The 22758-nt window shown below is 45.0% G+C and overlaps 1 protein-coding gene across 3 annotated transcripts in view; it reads left to right on the top strand.

The window, feature by feature from the left end:
* The window catches only part of KCTD1 (potassium channel tetramerization domain containing 1), a 100871-nt gene that overhangs the window by 18632 nt on the left and 59481 nt on the right, over window positions 1-22758 (top strand). The window contains exon 1 of one of the 3 annotated variants that reach the window (XM_063395107.1): window positions 14222-14439. The exons of 1 other annotated variant lie outside the window; for it this stretch is intronic. In XM_063395107.1, coding sequence (XP_063251177.1) covers window positions 14374-14439 — 66 coding nt within the window. In that variant the 5' untranslated portion in view covers window positions 14222-14373. Of the gene's footprint in view, window positions 1-14221; window positions 14440-15088; window positions 16966-22758 lie in introns of those variants that run through there. One more of the 3 variants, XM_063395097.1, reaches the window with a different exon arrangement.

Below are 22758 nucleotides of genomic sequence, written 5' to 3' on the forward strand. Positions count from 1 at the left end.
CAGTTTCTGTGATCTAGCCAAGATCAAAACGGTGGTGCCCACTTGTATCTTCACATCATTGCAACTGGGCTAACAGTGTTGAGACTCTATCAGTACAATTGTTGGTCAAAATAAAATGAAAACTTCCCCATTAATCAGTCACATTAGTAAAACTGTCAACAGAGAAGTCCTGATGTAGTAAAGGCAGCCTAGTAAGAGAGGACAGGAAGGGATGTTGGAGATCTTTTAGAGTTGTGTAGTTGATTATTTTGTACTAGTTGATTGGAAGATCACTTGGAGCTTCTTGGAATAAATATTTTCTTTGTGACAATTATGTTTGATAAAGTGTTGAAGAGAACAAGGAATAGTAAAGGAGAGCATCAATCAGCGCACATCAACTCTCTAGGTAATGATGATACAAGTTGAAAGAGGAGTCAGAGAAGAAGGGATGGCCTGAAAAAGAAAGGAGGAAGAAAAGACAAGAAAATATGAGGCATAAGAGAGTAATTGAAAGAGTTACTTGATAGCTGAAAAGTCCAAATGTGTGTCTCTGGACTGCTCTGGGTTCCCAGTGAAGCCCCCAAGTAAGGGTGCAAATCAGAAATGTTTTCCATCAATGCACTTTGCACCCCATAGTCTGTTGCCAGAGCCAGTTATCTACCCCTAATCATGCAACAGCCCTTTAGGAGTCTTGGCTAAAGGCAAAGAGCATCTGAGGCCACTGTTTCTGAGGCTCAGAAGACTGATTTCCCTTCATTTAAGGATTAATGTTTTTCACAGTTCTAAGGATGACTGCTCAAATGTTCTTAATCGTGTGTGTGCTTGCCTGATGGGAAATGTGCAAGAGCATTTGGGGACTGTGGCATTGTACATGGCAAATGGCAATTAACAGAACAAACTCTGCCTCTGGCCAATTAACCTTGCCCAGAACTCTAGAGGGGTTTTTATTTTGGTGGTGGTGGTAGTGGGTTTATTTTGAAGTGAATTTATTTGATGAAATAAAGGAAATTAAGGTTATAATTTCAAAAGTTTTGTGAGGATGGAGCCCTTCTCCCCTGACACATGCATTTATTTTCTGGTTCTGCTTTCCCACTCCTGCTGGCCTAGGCATTGGCCTGCATCCTTTCATGTGTATTGCCTCTGATGTCTGACTCATTATGGCAACAGAAATGTTGATGCCAGACCCAGAAGCAGTACTTAAAAACCTGCTATTCTCTCTCCTTCAAGCTCAAAGCTAACCCAGTTTGTGGCAAATGAATGAAATGCAATCATTTGGCACCTTGTCCATGCATCAGTTTGGAAACATAGGATCTTTTTCCTCTGCTTTTCTGTCTCTTTTTCTATTTGACCAGGCTGCCATAAAGACCAGTAAGTCTAGGGTGTGGAGTTTAATGATTGGAAAATAAATAACTGTTTTATCGAATTGTCTCTTGTTGCCAAGCCTCTCTTCCCACCTCCTAGTATGTTTCCCATTGTCTCACATCCAGGATTAAAGAGATTCCTGGATTTCAAAGGGAAAAACAATCATCCTTATCCTTTATGTTTGAGATGGAGGATACTTAGCTTTTATGTTTGGGGTGGAGGATAAATGGATAAGGCAGCAAGAGAAGGACTTGAAAATTATTGCAGTCTCAAAACTCAAACCCAGAAGTTAAGTGGCTACTCCCAAATACAGTGTTTAAAAATAATCCAGGCTTCATCTCTTTTGTCATGCTTTATTTTGGAACATCATGTTGTCATGAATACTAGAGATTAGCAAGAGCTGGGCACTGTTTTACCCAAACACCAGCAAGGACACGTGGCTGAAAGCACAGAGATTCCCCTACACATGGCTAGGGACAACAGTCCTGGCAGGACTGCAGTGCTTGGTGCCACCTTGAGTTGAGCATCACAGCTCTTGGGCACAGTGTGCCAAGGTGAGGAGCTGGAACCTCCTGAGGAGGAAGGCAGGGTTATAGAAAAATGAAGAAACTTGGAGAAAGAGGGGAAGAATCATCCTGTCTTTCCCACGGATATTACTGCTGTTTGTTCAGCTGTTTGTGTGGCCCCATAGGAGCAAGAGAGCAGCCAGGGATTCTCTCAGAGAAGTGTGGGAAGTTGTCTATCATGAGATGTAATCACAGCTCAGAGAGGAAAGGGTTTTTCTTTTCTCCTGCTTTGAAGCTGACAGCCATGCAGTGTTTTTTTTTCCTTCTGGTTTCCACGGGATTGCAAAGGAGAAGAGATAAAGCAGAAGGAGGAGATTGCAGAAGGCATGTTCAGTGTAGCTTCACATATCAGTTCAGTGTATTTTCTGCACCACTTTTCCCTGTCTTTCATCTTCCCAATCTCTCGTAAAGAAATGTAGGAAACAGTTAAGGCAGATGGGTATGTAATTCTGTTCATTCCCAAAGGAAGAACAGGTGGCAAAGGAGAGAGCATGTGAGAAAGCATGACATGATTTGGAGAGAGCAGAGGATGAATGAGGAGGGGAAGCACTGTCCAAGCTGGACATCAGTATGTGTGGCATTTCATTTACCTGGGTAACAAGGTAACTGCACAAAGAAGAAGGGAAAAACTGAGGAGTTTATCTCAGAAGAATGAGAAAGAAGAATCCCTGGCCAAAGATAATTATCAGCCAGATTTACCAGCTCAAGGTGGGACTATTGACAGTGGTATTAAATTAAATTTCTAGTTTCTTTCAACTGGAGTGAATAAAGAGGAACTATTATATTTTGTACCCCTTTGAGAGTTGTGAAAACGACAAATGAGAGAAACCTTGGTGTGCTTTAAAATGCAACTTTTTGTTCACTTTCAGCCACCTATGGGGTGAACTGTCATCCTGTCTGATGAAGGTAACTGCAAGATATGTGCTGCTTGACACCACAGTTGGGAGACCTTACCAGGTGTCCCAGGAGAAATCCTCTCTTGCCTCTACAGGCACAGCAAATTTACTTAGGCTTCACCCGTGACTGCAGAAGTTTGTCTTGAGAGAAGGTTGCTGCAGGTTTTGAACAGAGCGGTCCTGAGGCTCCAGCAACACAGAAGCTGCTGAGGGCAGCAGATTGCCTTGAGGAACAAATCAGCTCTGGTCCCAAGTCTACATCATCTCTGCCAGAGCCCTAGAAATGAGACTTGCTCCTGCTGCTGCCTTCACCAAGGCAGAGTCACTGCTGGGAGGGAAAAGAGGTAAATCCCACCTCTTGTCAGCTGTGGGTTGAAGGAAATCTGGTTCTACAGCATCCTTTTATCCTCTCTTGGGTCCGTCCCCTATCTTTTCTGTGTCAAATGTGCTCTTGCCCTGAACCCTGTCCACCACTGCCCTTCACTAGGACAACAGAGCTCAAACGTAGTTGTGCTACTGAAAATAATTCACCTGTATTGGTTATAGAGCTCAGGAATATGCCTGCATGTGCCAAAGGAACATAAATGCATCAGGGCTACAGGAATGCTCCTACAGGGAATCTTTCTATCCACTGTGTCTGCTGATGGGAAAAACTGCAGGAAACCAGACCACATCTTCCTCTGTTAAATGGTCCTTTCAGCAAAATTTAGCAAAGTTGTAGACAGTTTGACAATAGGATGGCTTTAGGGCTCTAAGGGTTTGGCTAATTGCCAACAAACTTAGAGGGCACATAGGGGTTGTTAGAGGAAAGCACAACCCAAGTTGGAGTAATTCCAGAATATTTCATACCCTTTTGTAGTACAACTCCATCCCCCCACCTTTTCCTGTTGGTCACTGTTGTTCCGTCTTCTGTGGCTTGGTTAACCCAGCCCAGCCCTGATATCCCAGTATCAAATCTTTTCTGATACAGTGTCAGCAGTTCAAAAGGAAAGAGACAGGATGCTAATGAAGGAAAGAGCCATCTGTTTGGTCGAGATTTCTGTGGGGTTTGGTTGGGGGTTTTTGGCAGGGCATGGGGGGAAGGTCTTTACTCAAGAGGAATATCCATGGTGAAATTTTACTCCTCTCCGTTATGACTTTCCAAGTTATCATAGGTCAGACTAGTTGTCCTGAGTTTGAGAAGAGTTCCCTTCAACATTGCTAATTTTGCTAATGTGGTGGTAGATTTTCTAGAGTTCCCACTCTCTCCTAGAAAATCTTCCCAACCCTGAGCTCTGTATCAAAATTAAGGTCTCACATATATCATTAGGACACAGCAGCAGTTTTGGCTTCCTTGCACTCTACTGACTATGTCCTTTAAAAATATAATAGTTAGTTGAATGATGGTTGATTCCATGGAGCAAGGGGATTTTCTATTTCCTCCATGAGGAAATTAAGCCAAATATGTGATTTGGATTATTCTACCTGAAAGTTTTTAGCTCTTGTGCCCAGATTACTAATATTTTCCCCCAAGGTGTATGCATTTTGCAGCGAGCACAGAGTGGCATAGATCACCAGAAGCTCTCAAACAGCTGAGACTGAATTCTCCTTTCCCTAGTCTATTTGCTAAGCCTTATTCTGTTGGCAGATTCAACAGAGTCAACCCAGGCAGTGTCAGCCCAGAACAGAAGGAGGTTCTTCATGGTTGGATGCAAAAGAACAGGTGCAACCAGTGGTCTTAGATTCTCTTTTCTTGCTTTTGGAGAGTTTCTTGAAGTACTTTGCAGGATTAGGTAATAGGTGCTTTATAGTAATAGGTAATTTCCACATGATAAAAGTTTGGTCTTCATTATGCAGCCAAGTTGGTTATGCCAATACAATAAAATCCTTGCCCATTTCTGCATACTATTCTGTGATTTGGCAACATTTTACACACACTTGAGAGATACACTCTTTTAGCACCATGTAAAACAATTGTGTCATCAAAGCCAGAAGTTTTAACTGATTTTGATTGTTTCCTTATTTACATTAGTGGGCTTTCAGCTGAAGTGGTTTTTGCTTTGGTTTATTTTTTTTTTATTCTAGTTAAATTGTAGAACATTTACAACATTATCTATTAATTTCATGTCCTCTGCAAAGCAGAAGAAATAGAGAGGAATGATTCTGTCTCTGAGGTTAAAATTAAGGATAAATCTTTCATATAGGCAGCTTGCCTGCTGCCCATTAAAATAATCATTTATGCATAGGACTTTGAGACACTACTACTATAGGGCAAATATTTGCCACCTTTCATTAAAAAATGTATTATTATGATGTATTGTGTGGAAGAGACTTGCCTAATACAAATATCACAGTGCTTATGTTCAAATTATGCTGGAAAATGTTGCTTTGCTTTTCTGAAGCTTTCAAATGGTGAACACGTTTCTTATTTCTTAATTTCAAAATTGTCCTACTGACGAGCAGATAAAATACTATATGCTTTCTGATATTATTCCACTAATTTACCCAAACATACTGAAAAAGTGTTGGACTTATGTATAATTGTTGTTTTATCAACAGTCTAGAGAAAGCTTAAAAGATGGAGCAGTCTTTAAGACAGCATGAACAAAACCAGAATTCAGCAGCCTATACCTCTGGTAGGCTTTTGAGCAGCACAGAGAAGGGAGGTAGTGATATTTGTCCATGGCACTAGGGAGAAGCCTCATGAAAGCTCAGAATCTGTGGACAGAAAGTATAAAGAAATGAAGGCCTGGCAACATTCCCCAATGTGGAGGTGGATTGTAGCTTTTGTGTAGCTTTTGTGTTTCTGGTACTACTGCAGAGATCTGGAATTCTCAACATGACTTCTTAGAATAGTACCTGGCTTCCTGGACTTCACAGAGCTTAGGAGCCAGGCAGAGAGGCATCCCTGCAAGGGTCAAACTCATTCTGCTGAGCAGCCAAAAGGCCTCTGGGTTTGTATCCTCCATACAACAACATTTCAGCAGCTCCAGTAAGTAAGAATGATTACAAAAGTCTTGGGTGGACAGGCTAGCCCAGGAGCATCCCACCATGTGCTTCTGGCATGATACAGCATCAGAATAATTTCTCTGTGTGATTTTGGATGCGATCAAAGCCAGGAAGCAAAGCAGGCAGGTTCAAACAGATTTCCTGTCTGTGGATGCTAATTAGTGCTGCTGACCTCAGTAGGACATCAGGATTTTTCTAGTTTATTCAGCTGCACATGGGGTTCTCTCTACCAGTCCCTAATTAGCCCAGGCACTAGTGGCCAAACTGGAATTCAGTAGCCAAAATCCTGTCCCTCCCTATTTGGGATCTGACAAACTCATTCAAAGCAATGGGTTAACAAAACAAATCTACAACTTCCTTTAAAATACAGTGCCTGCTCCAAAAAAGGCTTAAAAATCATTCCAGATACTTTGATCCATTTAGCTTTACAAACAAAGCTCATATAACTCTGCCTCTACCCTAGATATGACGAACATTCCTAAGTACTTAAACTCCACTAACTTCTGATTGAATAAAACTAGTTCTTAGAGAGTATTATGAAATATTTTAGTGTAAGCCCAGCCAAATATATCTTGCTAGACAAAAGAAAAGCTTAAAAATTTGGGAACTCCAATGAAAATAGAAGAACTAAGATGATTAAATGCTCTGTCTGGACTTGTGCAGAACAATCCAAGGGTAACTGCTGAAAATACAGTGAAATAGTTGGAGATTTTGGTGAAGTATCCAGAAAGTCACATCTAGCTAGTCTTAAAGAAAAGAAAAATGTGGTACAGAAAATGTAAACCATAGAAAGACTGTATTTCCCTTCACTCTACTACCAGTGTGCCAGAAAGACTGAAGGTCAGCTGTTCAGAAGAACACTGTGTTCACTAACTCTAATTTAATTATCTACATAAGCAGCCATGTTTGCAAATGGCTAAGGACCAAGCAGCTCCCATGGAAACCGTATCAGGTGCAAGCCTGTTTAAAAGTACAGCAAGCCTAAATACCTATACAACCATTTTTGAGTGCAGAGACCTTCTGTTATTCAGAACAGTTCTGTTATTCAAAAAAGTTCTTGGTTCTGAGAACTCAAAGGAATTTGGGTATGAATTTCTTGATGTAGTTCTCTGTGATTTTTTGACTCTTCTAAACATACTGCCAAAGAGGTCGCAAAAATGGCTTGTATAGGATTTGGAGGTGATTTTTTGATTAAGAAATTATGTGAGGCAAAGAAATGGATAATTTAGAGACTTGTCCAGAAAACCAATTCAATTTATCAGCTCAGTTCTCAGAGGCAATTTTATCTGGGAAATCCCAGGAGTTCCAACCACCAGCATTCAGAGTAAAATCTTAATCATATCTTAAAATTAGAGGGATTTCTTCTTCCTAAAATTACAAAACTGTGGCTCACCATCTGATTTCCAAGTATTTACAGACCAGTAATTCAAATTTCAAAGCTGTCTGCCAAAGACTAATTTTAAACCTCTCAGTTCCAGCATATGGAGGAGGAAACTCCAACCAAGTATTGCGAGGCTTTGAGATTTGGCAACCCTGTTATCAAGATGCTACTGTCGAGGCCAAATGCACAGGGATGGCCTTGAAAGAAAGACCCTATTATCTCTCACCAGCTCCTCAAACTATCCATCCCCCAAGAAACCCTGAATTGGAATAGGATGCTGTTTGGAAAGAGATTAAATTGTTTGCAGCTGCTTGGGAATTAACAAACTTCCTCCTCTTTCGGGTGGAACGCAGAGTGTTTCTGAGCCAGGTGGAGGATACCGTGTGAGGTTCTTGTAGGACCTGGAGTTGGCACAAAGAACAATGTTTTCAAGCCTGCACATATATCTGAGTTACCAGGGCTCAATAATAATTTTCTGGCAGATTAGTCCTGCCCTACAGCAGGTTTCTGTGATCACTAAAGCCAGAATGAAAGCAATGGGTCTGGATTTCACACTTTATATCCTTCCACACGGAAGCTTTGATTTTAAACACTGCTTTATTTTTTTTTTTCTTTTGACACTGATCTGCAAGAATGAGTGTGACAATTCACAGGTAAACAGCAGAGTAAACTGAAGGAACAGATCCATAACAGACCAAGTGACACACTCATAACTTGAAGGAAATTATTCAGAATAACTTGATAAACCTTTGCCAAGATTGCTAATGGAGAGATCAAGCACTGTAAATTGCAAATGTGACCTTGTTTTGTCCAAGGCAAAGGAAGAGCTTGTAATTTTTCTCTTGCTTATTTTAACAATGTTCATTTCAACTAAAAGCAGGGGTTTTACTAGCAAATAGCTATGTACTTCTAGTTTGACTATTCAGTTCATGAATGTGCAAAGTCTTAGCTCTAGGATTTTTTAGATTATTTTAATTTATTTGATGATATATTTTGTTCTGCAAAAAGAAATTGAGTTTTAACCTTGATCTTCAAATAAGAAAACTTTGATTCAAGCCCACCTTAATCTTTCATGGATAGAAAAACCAAGGCTATTCAAAGCACAGTACAGTTCGGGGATGAACAAAAAAGCTTTGCAGTTAAGCATTCTCAACAGTAACAGAAGTGGTTTTTGGGGTTTTTTTTAATGCCAAACTCTTACAAAACACTGATGCTTACCAGATGCTAGAAGGTATTTTTCATCTGTTTTATTACCTGATGCTGAAAAAAGAGAGGTACATCCAATACATCCACTAAACTTTAACAATTTTCTTTATGTTTTCTCTGAATCATTTCATGTTTTCTACTTTTCCAGGCTTTATTCTCTGTAACTTAAAATGCAGCAAAATGCAGGTGCAAACTGCAAAGAGATCTGAAAGGTCCTTTACGGCCTCTGGCTTTAAACCTCAAACAAAAGTCCTGACAGTATCCTGAGGCTTTTCCTCCAGTTTCACCTGAAGACAGATACGGTGGGAACATTTAGTTCATCCAAGTGGTTTTGCACAAAAGACTTCCCTTATTTTTTAATATTCTGCCACATGTTCTGGCATCTTTTTCTTGAGATGAATTAAATGACGCTGACAAAGGAGCAATGGGGTCTGGCAGTAAACATTGCTATACTTTTTTTACCCCAGCACTCCTTTTTCATATGACCTATGAATTTATTCCCTTCCACTCGAATGCTGCTTTATAAGTTAGTGTAACTTAAAATTCAACAGCAACGGAAAGGTGGGTCTGGGTGACAGCCTGAGCAGGGCTCTGACACTGTTTAAGAGTATTTTTACACCCTCTATGGGCTTCCTTTGAACTCACACAATTCTAAAGTTGCTTAAATTGGGTTTGTGTCAACCCAGCTGAGATAACTCAATTGAGAAAAGAAAATCCAAGAAGACAGACCATTGGTACTGGGGCTTTTGCTACATAAATACCTGAAAGGGAATTTCCAAATTCATGATGACACAGACATAATACTGGTGGAAAAGGGGAATAATCAGTTTATTTCAGTCACTAAATCAAAACAAAAGTATATTGACAGTGAATTCATGGTATAAAGAGGCTTTAAAGCCACTAGATGACGGTCTAAACAAGATACTCTTTTCCATGTTGGGCTGTAGGCCAGCTGTTGTCCTGTCCCTTGAGGACCCCATGCTCTGAGAAAAGCCTGGTATGAATAAGTTGCATGGGGTGCAAAGATCTACCTCTGGCCCTGTGCAGGAATCAGTGCTCAGCACACCTCATGGCAACACAGAAGCTTTGAGTCATGCAATGGGGATGGTAAAAGCAACCAAGATAAAATCCATATGGTACAGAAACAAGTTGGAAAGTGCACTTCTTCAGAGTCTCATATTACATTCTTTTTTGGATTCAGGGATTTGTTTGTTTTTTTCCTTTTTTCTTAAATGAATGTTTAAGGAGTTTTCTTAGTCAGACCTTCTGATCATATAATCAGTTGTCCCTTCCTGCATTTCTAGACCTCATCCAGCCCAGTGTGACTTCCAGCCTGAACTTACAGTTCAAAATAAACTTTTACTGGAAGATTATGATCAGAAAATAGGATTTCAATAACTCCATATCCAATACAATATAAAGTTATGCTGTATAACATAGTACTTAAAACACTGTACGAAGTGAAATCTTGTACTTAGACCTACAACACCTATAAGCTTTGTAGTTTCAGACAGATCTCTCTTTTTAGAGCTCCCTTTCTTAAGTTACTTGTTCTGTCCTTCCAGATTTCCCCCACCTTCATGTAGAATGTACGGACTCAGCTGAGAAGGAATAAAAACTAACCAATTATCAGTCTGGATAGAAAAAGCTCTTTCTCCATGGAGAGCAAACTTTGTGCCACTAACACACCAGGTTGCTTGGTGTCAGTAGTTCATACAAATGATAATACAACCTCTAGAGCAACTTGAACCAGCTACCACTGTGCCACACAGACCAACCAATTTGTTTCAAGCACCCTCAACACCAGAGAAGCAAAGACAAACACAAACTGAAATACTGCTAAATAAAAGCATTAATATATCTCCTGGCAACTTAACCTCCAGCACATTAAAAGACCCTTAAAACCTTTAGGCAGCACAATGCAATTTATTACCTGCCTCTCTCCAAGCTGTCTGACAACATAGCTCTTCTATATTTTTGGAAGCAAAAATGCTCCAGCTGCTTGACACTGAAAATAAAGGTGATTTGCAAAGTCTTGCCTTTAAGTTGCCAAGCACTGAATGTGTGCTTTCCTTCAAAGATGATGACTCGGGTTTTCTATGGTTTATTTTGAAAACAAAGCAATTGAAAAAGAAATCGTTGCGTCAGTAGTAGAAATATTGCTTTTGTAAAATGATTTAAAAAAAAACAAACACCAAAACAACAACAAAAAAAGCAGTGAGTAAGCAAGGGCAAATACCTGCGGGGGGGGGGGGGGGGGGGCGGGAAAGTAGGAGCATACTAGGAAAATACGCTTTCAATTGGCACCGGGGAGCTTTGCAAAGGGGCTGGCTTGACGCTGCCTTCACGTTTCACAAGGTTTGGGTGGTAGCTGGTGCTTTGATATGCGCAGCTACTACTAACATTTCATAATATGACAATCTAAGAGGTGAAATAGCTTTTGTATCTTAAAATCCATTAAGAACAGCTGCAACTTAGTGCTGATGGATACATCCTCACTTTACTAAATCAGTGTCTCCTTTGTTGAGTTATATGAGGCCGTTTCATTGCCACACAGATGGGAGATGCTAAAAAAAAAAAGAGAGAGAAAAAAATTAAAATAAAGGAAATTTAAAATCTGTTATAGCACACTATATGTCAGCATTAGCTGTCCCTAGTATGAAGAAGTAATGAAAAAACTAGAAATATCATTTACAAAAATAAAAGAGTAAAATAAAAACTGAATTAACATTTGAAGTGACAGTTCTGAAATGCTAAAAAAGCTTATCTCAAAACTGCATGTTTCTGGGTGGGAGAAGGATTTCTAGGACATGCTTTTTCCCTAAGTGAATTTTCCAAGAGTCCCAAGTGTTATTTGCCTTCTAGTTCTGTAGTGTCAATATGGATTTCTCATACCAATTTCCACATAGCCTGCCTTTACAGTGAAAACATCTTGTGTTTAGAAAACGTATTAAGACATTTAAAGAAAATATTTATCGTATTTAAACTAACAGTAAAAGTGTACGTGGGGAAAAAGCTATTTTCTTTAAAAAAAAAGCCAGGTGGCCAGCATTAGGATTAACCCACAAGCTTGCTTTAAGCACTATTTTTTAAATAAACTTTTTTAGATGCCTAGAGAGGATCCTAAGAAGCAAACGGATCCAATGGTTTTTCTTTGCTTTTTGGCTTTTGGGGGTATTCCAGTTTAGTTCCTCGTGAAGCCTCATGATGAAACACCTACCAAGATTCACCAAAGCATGAAGGTTTAGGTGGCTCTAAGTGAAATAACCACTTACAGAGGCTACGGGAGAAGTGGATTGTGTGTCTGAAGAACTAGGCTGCGGAAAGCTTTAGCACAATAGCCGATTGTCAAAGAACACGGTTCTAACAAGCTCTCTGCTTGCCAGGAGTGAGGCCAGGGGCAAGAGTAGCTTAAAAAAGAAGTGAAGAAAGACCTGAAACTATTTGCTAATGCGGTAATAAGCACTACCTTTATTGTAAACCAACTGAGTCGTGGAGAAGGTTGTTTTGGTTTTTAAACTGGCATGCTCATTCTGTGGCATATGAACTGATTTCCAAGAACTCATAAAATAATCCTTAGTGAGGCCAGTCCATTATTAGTGTTCCGTGGGTATCACATCTTCTTTACTGACAGCAGTAATAAAATGTATTCTCCAAGTACGGACAGGACCTATTTGAGAATCAGCCTCAAACCTTGAGTCCTAGGGGAGAATGCAGAATGCTGTCTATGCCTGCACAGAGCTCTCAGCAGGGCAAACCTCTGATTAGTGACGTGGAGGGTGGAGTGGATGTAAGTTTAATGTTATATGCCAGCTCACATTAGACAACCTTGTGCAACTCTGTCAGTTTTGGAATGCAGTTCGATTACCTTATCTAACTGGAGAGCTTGGACAATAGGATTTAAACTTCTGGAATACAACTGACTAGGCTAAATGCTATTTTTAGGAACAGAGACAGGTAGGTAAGTTGCCATACATGTGCACGATGAACTTACCTGTATGCATAGAGGTTATACAGGTGTATAGTTTGTGCATGTGTCTTCCCGGTTATGGGCACCTGCAGCACTCTGAACACCTCACTTGCTGCTCTCTGAATTCCCCCTGGCTGCTGAGGTGCTTCCAGTTGATGTGTATAATACGGATGCTCCGTATACATTTTTCCCCTCCAACCTCACTGCAAGTTCTTTATGTCCTTTATACTTACTATTCGTATACCGGGCTGCATATTTATCTGCAAGTCTGTCAACATAGCTCACCTCCTGTAATCAGAAAATGGTGATTAAATGAACATCCAAGTACAGAAGCTGTCAACCTGGTGTTCATCTTTTTTAAAGTTAAAAAAATATTCAATTCCTTTTTGCACTCATGGCTCTGAAAAGGTCTTTTAAAAAAAAGTGTTCCACGATCTTAAGACAGAATCAAAGGTCAATGCCGATCACGTAATTTTTAGCATTTACAGGAACAATAATGAAAAATAATCTCCGTAAAAAAAAGTTTATGCTGGAAGCCCTGTAGTTTTCAGTCTTCTAGGGTGGGTTGTAAAAGCTCCTAAGAGGAGCTTGTCTGGGGCATTTAGCTTTTAACCACAACAAGGTATTGTTTCTTTTAGCTATCTGTTTCAGCATCTGGTCCATCTCATGGGAAGGTCTTTGAGAATTTGTTTCGGGATTAGGTTACAGATAAAGCATGACAAGGGGAAAAAAACCAACCCTTATTTATATCCTCTTACGAGCATAGGAAAAAAATAAAAAATATAAAATTCTGCCTTTCTTTTTTTTTTTTTTTTTTTTTTTAATGTGCCATCGACCTAAGAAGGAACATAATCCGCTCTCAAACTAGAGAGTGAGCACAACTTCTGTAGTGCGTGCAACAACTTTGACCTCCGTGTAATTACTCCGGGCTTACATCAATATAACAGTGCCGGGTTTCTCTTCAATTATTTCCCGGGAGTGGCAGGCTCTCTTCCCGCAGTGCTTATTTATTTCGAATTGGCCTAATTTGCTCAACAATTTGCACATCCCTTCTTTGGCATCCCGCGTTTCCCCGGACGGCGAGAGCTGGGGCTGCGCGGGCCGCCCCGTCCGTGGCCGTCGGTGTCTGCCCCGGGGGAGCGGCCACGGGGCTCGGCCCCGCCCAGCACCGGGGGCACCGAGCCCCCCCAGAAGGGAACTACCACGGCTGGGGCCCGGCGCGGAGCAATTCTTACGGATGAGTAAGCAGCAAATGTGGTAACTCAGGCCAGCAGCTCTGCAATTAGGGCTATAATTTCAGGTGTAGCCAGCAGTCGCAATGAATATTTATTTCATCGTACCGAATAAAAGAAATGGCCCGGCTAAATAGCACGGGGAGTTGTGTGGTTTGGAGAGTGGGGATGCTACCGGGGGGACCCTCCCCGTCCCCTCCCGTCCCGAGCGGGGCAGGCTCCCTCTCCCCGCGGTGCGCGGCCGTATGCCCTCGTTCCTGTCCGAGCCTAGCCCGGGCAGGACCCTTCCCGGGAAGGAAGGGTAAGGGAGGCAGTGTGCAGCCAGCCGCTTTCCCGGGCACAGCCGGGCGGGGGACGCAGCGCCCCGCGGGCGCGCACGGGGCGAGGGGCGGCGGGGGCAGGGCTGAGCCGGGGCTCCGCTCCCCCCGCCCGCGCCGCGCCGCTCCGGGGCTCCCCTCCGCGAAACCCCCGCAAAGCGGCCTTAGTGCGTCCGGCGGCTCCGCACCCCGGCGCGGTAGCGGGAGTCCCCTCGGGTTTTGCTCCGTCGCTGGAGAGGGTAGCAGAGGAAGAACGTGGGCGCGACGGGAGGCAGCGGCGGCACGGGGGGGCCGAGGGCCCTCCGGCTGCCCTGAGGTCTGCAGCCCCAGCGAGCAAGAGGGCGGCCCGGAGCGCCCGTCAGCCCCCGAGTCCTTATTGCTCCCTCTCCGCAGCCAGCCTCGCCGGGGCTCCCGCAAGCCAAGCGAGCGCCGCGGCTACCATCTGGCTGTTCCCGGGCGGACTCCAAGCCGCACGGATGCAATGCCCCGAGCGTCCGTCTCCTCCCGAGCCCCTGGACCGAAATCCGGGCGCCCGATTAAAGGTGCGATGTAGCGGCAGTACGGCAGGCGGGGAACGGGGCCGGGTCCTCCGCCCGCTCCCCGGCAGCATCCTATCGAGGTCTGAGCCGTGCTGCGGACAGGCACAGCCTGAGTCTTTTGTGTGTGTGTGTTTGGGGTTTGTTTGTTTTTTCTTTTCTTCGCTTTGCGTTTTGGGTTGCTTTTTTTTTTTTTTTTTTTTTTTCGGTCTGTGTTCTAAGTTACTGTGGAATGAGGAGGTGCGAGGCGTCGTAGCATCTCGGCGGCGGTCCGTCCCTACCGAAAGAGCCGCTCCGCACGCGGAGTGCTTGCTTTCTCGGGGATGGGGAGGTGGGACGTGCGCCGGGGCTGGCGGGGGAACCTCCGGGCCGGGGCGCACCTGCCCGGCGGTTCCCCCCCGCGCCCGGCGCCCGTCAGCGTCGCTCGACGGGACGGACCCGAGGTGAGCGGCGGGCGCGGTAAGTACCGCTCCCTTCCCCGCGGTGCCCCCTCAGCGCGACTCAGCCTCCTCCCCGTGCATGCCAGGCTCTCCCGCCCCCTCCCCGCCGCCGCCAGTGGGAGCGCGGCCCCTTTAAGAGCCCGGCTTTGCCTCCCGGTAGCTGAAGGTCATTAAAACACAAAAGCGCTCCAGCGCTGCGGTCCAATATAGCGCATGCGCCCTGCCCGAGGACTGGCAGGGAGACGGCAATATGGCGAGAATGCCTGGCAGCGGCGGCGGCGGCGGAGAGTGGAGCGGCGGCGGCGGAGGGGGCGGCGGACGCGGCGGAGGCGGCGGGAACAATGCGGGGGACCGGCCGTCCGGCCGCGGCGTCGCCCCCCGCCCGCACCGCTACTGCAGCGCCGGCGAGGAGGAGGAGGGCGAGGAGGAGGATGAGATCCAGGAGGTGCAGATAACGGGGGACGAGGAGGAGGACGGAGCCGATGGGGGGCTGCTGCTGGACGAGGAGGAGGAGGAAGAGGAGATGGGTCTGGAGTGGGACGGCGAGGAGGAGACGGAGCCGCTGCCGCCCGCCCCGGGCCGTACGCCGGGCGGCGGCAGCGGCGGCGTCGGGGCTGCCCCGGGGGGCGCCGCGGCGGCTGCCCCGGGGGGCGGCGGCGGCCCCGGGGGGGCGGCGGAGGACGCGGAGCTGGAGGCGGCCCTGCTGCTGCAGCGGCCGGAGCGGGCGCGGCTGAGCGAGAACACGCGGCTGGCCACCCGCTACGCCGTGCGCATCTTCCGCGAGTACCTGAGCGAGAAGGCGCAGAGCCCCGACTTCGAGACCATGGACAAGGGGGCGCTCTGCCGGGTCCTGCGCTCCTTCTACGCCGAGGCGCGCTCCAAGAGCGGACAGCTCTACTCCAAGTCCTCCCTCATCAGCATCCGCAGCTCCCTCAACCGCTACCTCAACGAGCCGCCCTACTGCCGCACCCTCGACCTCACCAAGGACCCCGAGCTCCGCGCCGCCAACCTCACCCTGGCCGCTGTCATCCGCAAGCTGGAGGAGCAGGGCGCCGGGCCGGTGGTGCAGAAGCAGGCCATCACCCGCGCCGACCTCCGCAAGCTCTACACGTGCAGCGTGTTCAGCACCCAGAGCCCCTTTGGGCTCCTCAACAAGGTCTGGTTTGAGACCTGCATGTACTTCTGCACCCGGGGCCGAGAGAACCAGCGGGAGCTGGAGGAGGACTCCTTTGGGCTGGCCGTGGATGAGGATGGACGCAAGTTCGTCTACTTCAAGGCGCTGGGGCCCTACCACAAGTCGCGCTCGTCCTCCTGGAGCAAGAAGCGGGCGGAGAGCAGCGACGAAGAGAACCTGCCTCGCATGTATGAGACTGGCACGGAGTTCTGCCCCTACGCCAGCTTCGTCAAGTACCTCTCCAAGCGCAACCCCCTCTGCAAGGCCTTCTTCCAGCGCCCGCGGGACCACTGCAGCGAGGGTGACATCACCTGGTACGAGAACAAGGCCATCGGGAAGAACCTCTTGGGCACCCGCATGCAGATGCTCTCCAAGGCGGCCAAGCTCTCCAAGACCTACACCAACCACTGCATTGGTGCCGTCTCCATTGCCACCCTCAACAGTATCGCTGGCATTGGCACCAAGCTGGGAGGACTGCAGCCACCCCACCACCACCACCCCCCTCCCCACCACCACCACCTCCTCCACCACCCCGCTGGCGGGGGTTGCTACACCCCTGCCGCCCTCAATGGTGGACCTCGGCCGCGGCCACCCGCTGCCAACCCCTATGTGCTGCCCAAAGACGGTGACGCTGCGCCGGTGAAGGCAGAAGCGGCTGCGGTGGCCCCGGCCAAGCGGGCGCTCTACGAGGCAGTGTTCCCGGCAGGGGCCGCGGCCGGCGGCGATGCATGTGGGCCCTCTGCCTCCCCCAAAAGACTCTGCCGCCGCCCCGCTGAGCCCCTGGATGCCGCTGCGCCCGCCGTGGTGGTGGTCTCAGTGAAACATGACCCCTTGCCTCACCTCCTTCCCGAAGCAAATGGGCACAGAAGCACCACCTCACCCACAGTAGTTTCACCTGCTATTGTTTCCCCCACACAGGTAACCGGAAAAAGAAAAAGGAAAAAAAAAAAACAAGTGGCAAATCCCCACCCTGCCCCACATAGTCTGCACTGCCCCCTTCCATTCTTCCCCCAAGGCTGGGCACTGAGGCACACTGCCAGCCTTGGGGTGGCTCTTGGGGTCACGCTCAGTCTTCAGGCACCCCAACAGCCTGGACGCGTATTATCCAACTTACTTGGCCCCACCGAATCTCTTCATGCCCCTCCACTGGTCCAGTGGCCACTCACTGTGTGCCTGGGTGTTGGACTTGAATGGTGCCTGGGTGCTGCTATGCTCCCCCTCAGCAGCAGCACCGACAGCTCAGCCCTATGGGCTCCCCTTTTCCTCCTTTTTATTTCTTTTCTCCCTCTTTTTTTTTCTCTTTTTGCAGTAGATGTGACTTACGAAAGTTGGGCCAGAATAGTAGATAGGCGCATCAGGTATCATTAGTGTGTGTGGTGTTCTTGATGTGCTAATGAACTATTTGAATAACCTCAAATGCAGGAAACAGCCGGGAGAATACTCAATTACACACTAGTAATGAGGGTGTAATTTTAAACTTCAGAAGTTAACAAGAGGGTTAATGTGGCAATTGCATTCATCTTGTATTTGTTTATTTAAAATAGCTCTGTTTCCTGGCAATGATCCTTATTTTTTTTTTTTTAAGGCAAATTGGCTTTAGTTGCATTAGTTGCCATAGTGGCAAAATATACAGTAAGAGCACAATTAAACGGGTTTAGATGCAGCTTAGCTGTGGGATGAGCCCAAATTCATTAGGTGTGTTTAGCTAAGGTGAGACGGTGCTGTCGAGAACGCTGTTGAGCTGTGCCTAAACGCGTGCCTTGCGGAGCCCCCGGTGCTGTGTGCCAGCACGTGCTGCTGCCTGCTCCCCGTCCCCTCCAAAAGTGCTTTCCTCTGGGTGTTTGAGCGCCGGAGCTAAATTGCTTCAATTAAAGACTCACTGCACCTCTGCAATTGGCTTGAAGTTTGGAAGTCGTTCTAACTAAATCTGTAAAGCGTACGCAGTACGTTGTGCCCCATAAAATCCCGCGTTTCAGGCAAAAGCTTTACTGCTGGCTGCCCTACATGATTACAAAACCCCTCTGACATTCTTGTGTCAAGTAATAACAGGGATCGCAGGCGTCAGCCGGAGAGCGCGGCGCTGGGCAAGCACAGGTATATATGACATGCCTGAGCTGTTTCCCGAGTGGAAATACCAGTTCTGGACAGACTGACCCTTTCAAAGAGTTTGCCAACTAATCAACCAGCCTGAAGGCTAATTGGGGTGGGGAGGGGGAGGGCAGGGCTCCCAGTGAATGCCTGCATAAGCATCTATGTTCTTTAAGATACCTGTGACCTCTCCTTTCTTACAGGGAGGTTTTTTTGGATCACTTCAGTGGAATACTGTAGCTTGATCTCCTGCTGTGTGTATCTGGTGTCTCTGAATGGCTTAGAGGCTTGATTATGTGCAGATAATGTTTTTGTTCTAGCTCGTTATTTCAGGTAGAAGCTAATGCTCCTCGCTGTATTTAACCCTAGATTCCTCTTCCTCTTGCTTTTAATGGATCTTGAACGTTCGGGCGCAGTTTAGCTTTTTAGGCGGAGCGCCGCACGTGCGTCTGGGAAGGGGAAGAGGGAACTGGGCAGAGCAGTCAGTGGTCACGGAGTGTGTGCGTCTTTAACCTGTTAAATGAGGTATCTTGGTGCTTTCAGTTGTCAGACTGGAGAACTCGATCCCTACCCCGGCCCACAAATCCCTTCACACTTGCATAAAGCTTAGGCGAGGAGAAATCCAGCTGCCGTAGTGTTTGTTGCGAAGCTGGGCTTCCTGCGGGAAGCGTTCGGAGCTGTAATTCTCATTAACAGCAGGCTGTGGGGAGAAAGGGAGAAATAGCTCAAACAGAGTACACAGGCATCTGCTGTTTTCCTAAGTGTATCAAGGAAGAAAATGAGCAATCAGCAAGGATACTAGAACTAGACAGTGTGGGTTTTTTTCAGTAATTATATGGAAATATTCACCTCCATTCACAATTTCATGAGTTAATCAAGGTGCCCACTTCTGTAGCTGAATCTTACCTTTGCTACAAACCCCATTAATTTAAATCTTTAAGAGAAAAAATGTGTCAAAAAATGTCTCACTTTTTTTTTTTTTTTTCCCTTGTTCATCGCCAATTTTTCTTGTGTCAATTTTAACTTATGCACTTCTAGGATGTGACAAAATGAAAAAATACTGGCTGTGGAATGGATTTCCTTGGGAGAATGTTAATGCTAAACTTTTTCTCTCTAGCTACCTTTTATGATACTTACACTAATCGAGGTCCAGGGCATTTCCTGGGGAAATTAATGACTGGCTGAGGTTAATGGCCCAAGGCATTGCCTCAAGCCCTTGGCTCTCCCAGCCGGTCATTAATCCTCAGGAAATGCCCTGGCCCTCAATCGTTATTGCTTAATTATAAACAAAGAGTTTCTAGGCCTTTTTACTGAATATGTCTCATCAAGTACCATGACATTAAATTCCACTGTTGACAAATATTCCTTGAAAACATGAAGGTCACGAGTTTGTGGTTTATTGGTTGTCTTTGTAATTAGTCTTCCAGGGGACAGATTCTGCTGAACTCGTGGGTTTGTGCAATACTCTGGTGAAAAAGAGGTGGCTTAATGTGTGGGTTTCTTAGCATCTTTACATTGTGTGTTTTGGGGGTTTTTTAATAGCGTTAAGCAAAGTGTGGAAAATGGAAATATTAAATGGCATCTCTTCAATTTGCATTGACTATCTGAGCAAGAATGTCAATTGTATGCTTTTGTGTTGTAGCTCCCATTTTTCGTTTACCCTCAAATTGTCTTTTCAACACTGAGTTTGTAGGAGTCTCTTCCAGAGCTCAGGAAAGGTACATTAAATGTTCATCTTGATCCAACTATTGCTTTGGGTTTTAGCCTGAAGAGCAGCATTTATAGTGCATTTTAAGCATACAGCACTGCCATCATGGCACAACTTTCTTTTCAGTCCTTATTTGCTCTGAAGTGTAGCAATTTTCCTGCCACTGACAGCAGTACTTCAGTTCAAGTTGATGACAGAGATGTAATTTGGCTGTTGTTCATCTCCCATGTTGCTGAAAGATGAACAATAGCTAAAGCTTAAGCTTTTGATGCTACAATGTGGTGGTAGCTTTTGGGTTTTATAGATCTGGTACACACTGAACTTACTACAGTAGTAATACCCCAAAATAGGTGTAGAAAAATAGTTTGGCCTCTGCCATGGGGGAGGAGAGTTGCTTGTCACTTGCAAATGCTTTGGTTATGTTTGCTCTGTAACTCAGTTGGATTTCTCTGGGCTGTTTGTGAAGAATATATTAGCTATTAAGATATCTACCAGAAGCTTGGCAGAAGCTTGGTCATTAAAGCCTGAGCCATGTGCATTTGTCATAGCTGTTTTGGGGAATCCTGAAATGCCTTTTTTTTTTTTTTTTTCCTTCTGCTCTAAATTCAGAGTTCCCCTTTTTTGCTGTATGTCTTTTCATTGCCTTACATTCACTTTTAAAAGCTTACTTTGATCCGAACCAGAAATCTCGTTCTGGCTGCAGGTTTTGTAAAAGAAGGCAGAACAATAGCACGTGAGGAATATGAGTAGGCAGTAGGCACAACCAGGAGCAAATCAAAAGTAGCTGACAAGTCTAGCCCTTTATAGTTTTGGATTTTGGAGGAGGTGAATAGGAATCTGTCTGCTTGATCTTTGATCTGGGAACATCCTGCACGTTTCCTAAATGGCCACAAACAAGGCTTGTGTTTTGTACAGGTATCTCTAGTACTCTGACCAGAATCGTTGCTGGATGCTTTCCCGGTATGCAGGGCAGGAGAACTCATCAGCTTCAGAGAAGGATGCTTAGGATAGTGGTGTAAAGAGGCTAGGCTTTATTTCTCCAGGGTAATAGATGGAGCAGTATCCCTATCTTAAGGGCTTGAAGTACAGTGGCCATTAAGACTGATGACTGCTAAATACCTTGTTAGTTCTTGTGGCTGTACTACTGTTGATCAGGTTTCAGAGGTTAGTGCTGGCTGCCCTACTGCGTAGTTAGTGCTCTTCTCTTTGATTGCTGGATTATCCCAGGTTGCAAGAAAATCCACAATTTGGTAGCTTTGGGGTTTTTTTAAGATAAGCACTGAGGTTAAAATTGCAGAAGGTAAGGGTTAAAGAAACTTTAATCTATGGTTTAAGAAACTGTATCTACCTTACAGGCTACTGTTTATTACTTTGTTACATTTGAGTTTTTTAATGAGAAAGGTTTTTCACCTGCTACTTACAGTTGTGAAAAGTAAACTGTAGAAGGGACTATAATGCCTGATAGTCATCAAGATTGCTCTGAAATCCTTGCAGGGCAGGCGGATAAGGTAGTAGTGGAGTCAGTTATGGTTCCCAAAGCTTTCCTATCAACCTCCACAGTGAAATGCAGGAATCTTGGCTATTGCTGTTTTGGGTGGAACTCAGTGTTGTTTGTAACTGAGTACTTCTAAAGATTGTTGAAGAGAGATAGGGTTTTTCTTTTTAAGAAAGTAGGATATCCCAGGCTACATTCCTTATAATAAACATGAAGCTTGGTAGGCACTTGTGGGTGTTTCCCAAGATGAGTACATGACAAGCAGAATAGAGATTAGGCTTAGTGATCCCAAATACAGTTTTGGGAGCAGTATATGCACTGAAAGGAATGAAGGGAACTGTTTTTTTTCTTAGACTGGGGCAGGTCCATGCTGAATTGGCTGTTGGGAGGGAGCTGATTTAAGGTGACTTGGGAGAGTATTTCAGAGCAGATCCAAGAACGATGTTTTGATACAAGCATTTGGAATGGTGGCTGTGGAGCTAAAGGTCCAATACTGTCTTTGGAGGTCCTCTTGGTTGCATTGGCAGGATATGTTGGAGATAATAAATAGTGTAACTATTTCAGCTGGTGTTTTATACTATCACCTATTTTTTCAAAATATTTTTCCTTTTTAGAATTTTCCTTTTTAGAAGTTAGACCATTTTATTTAGTTGCATCACATGAGCTACTCGGAGAACTTGTTTTGTCCAGCCTTCAGCAATGGCAAACAATGCAAGAGGTGACCAGTTCCTTGTAGCTCAAATGAATGTGACCTTTGTAATACAATCAGGAGGAAAAAAAAATCACTGAAGTGCTGCTGTGTTTTGACACTCTTTTACATGCTATAGAATCTGAAAGGACTATGTTGGTACTCTATGCACATCAAAGATATAATGCACAAGCTTAAAGGCAGCAGAGAGCTGATTTTTTAAAATAAAAAGTATTCTGTGATTATCCTGTAAAAGATTTCCCATTGCCTACTGCTCTGTTTCTAGAGAGCAAGAGATCAGAAACTGTGCAGTCTAATTGGTGAGTCTGTATGACAGGGAGCTGCCTTATTTCATGTATGGTGTAGAAATAAATGAGTGCTTAAACCCTTTGAAACACACCACTACTGCAAAAGCCATAGGCTGTAATTAAATTGAATGTGGGGTTGTATTGTCTTGTGCCCTTGGCTATAAACTTGATAACAGGCCATGGTACCCCCACTATTGTGTTCGAAGCTGGAACCTAATTAGAGATGTTGTAGATTTTCAGTCACTTTCGAAGCCCTTCTGTTCATCTTTTTCCCTGTGTCCTTTCTTATTATTTTGCTTTTCTGTTTCTGAAGCAACAAATGCACCCTTCTTTTCAGAAAGAAATTGTTAAGGGCATGTAGCCAAATATGTATGTACAAGATAATTTTTTATCATCTTTTGGATTCAAGGAACAAGTGTTGGGA

The sequence above is a fragment of the Prinia subflava genome, chromosome 1 (genome assembly GCF_021018805.1).
Source record: "Prinia subflava isolate CZ2003 ecotype Zambia chromosome 1, Cam_Psub_1.2, whole genome shotgun sequence".
Taxonomy (NCBI): domain Eukaryota; kingdom Metazoa; phylum Chordata; class Aves; order Passeriformes; family Cisticolidae; genus Prinia; species Prinia subflava.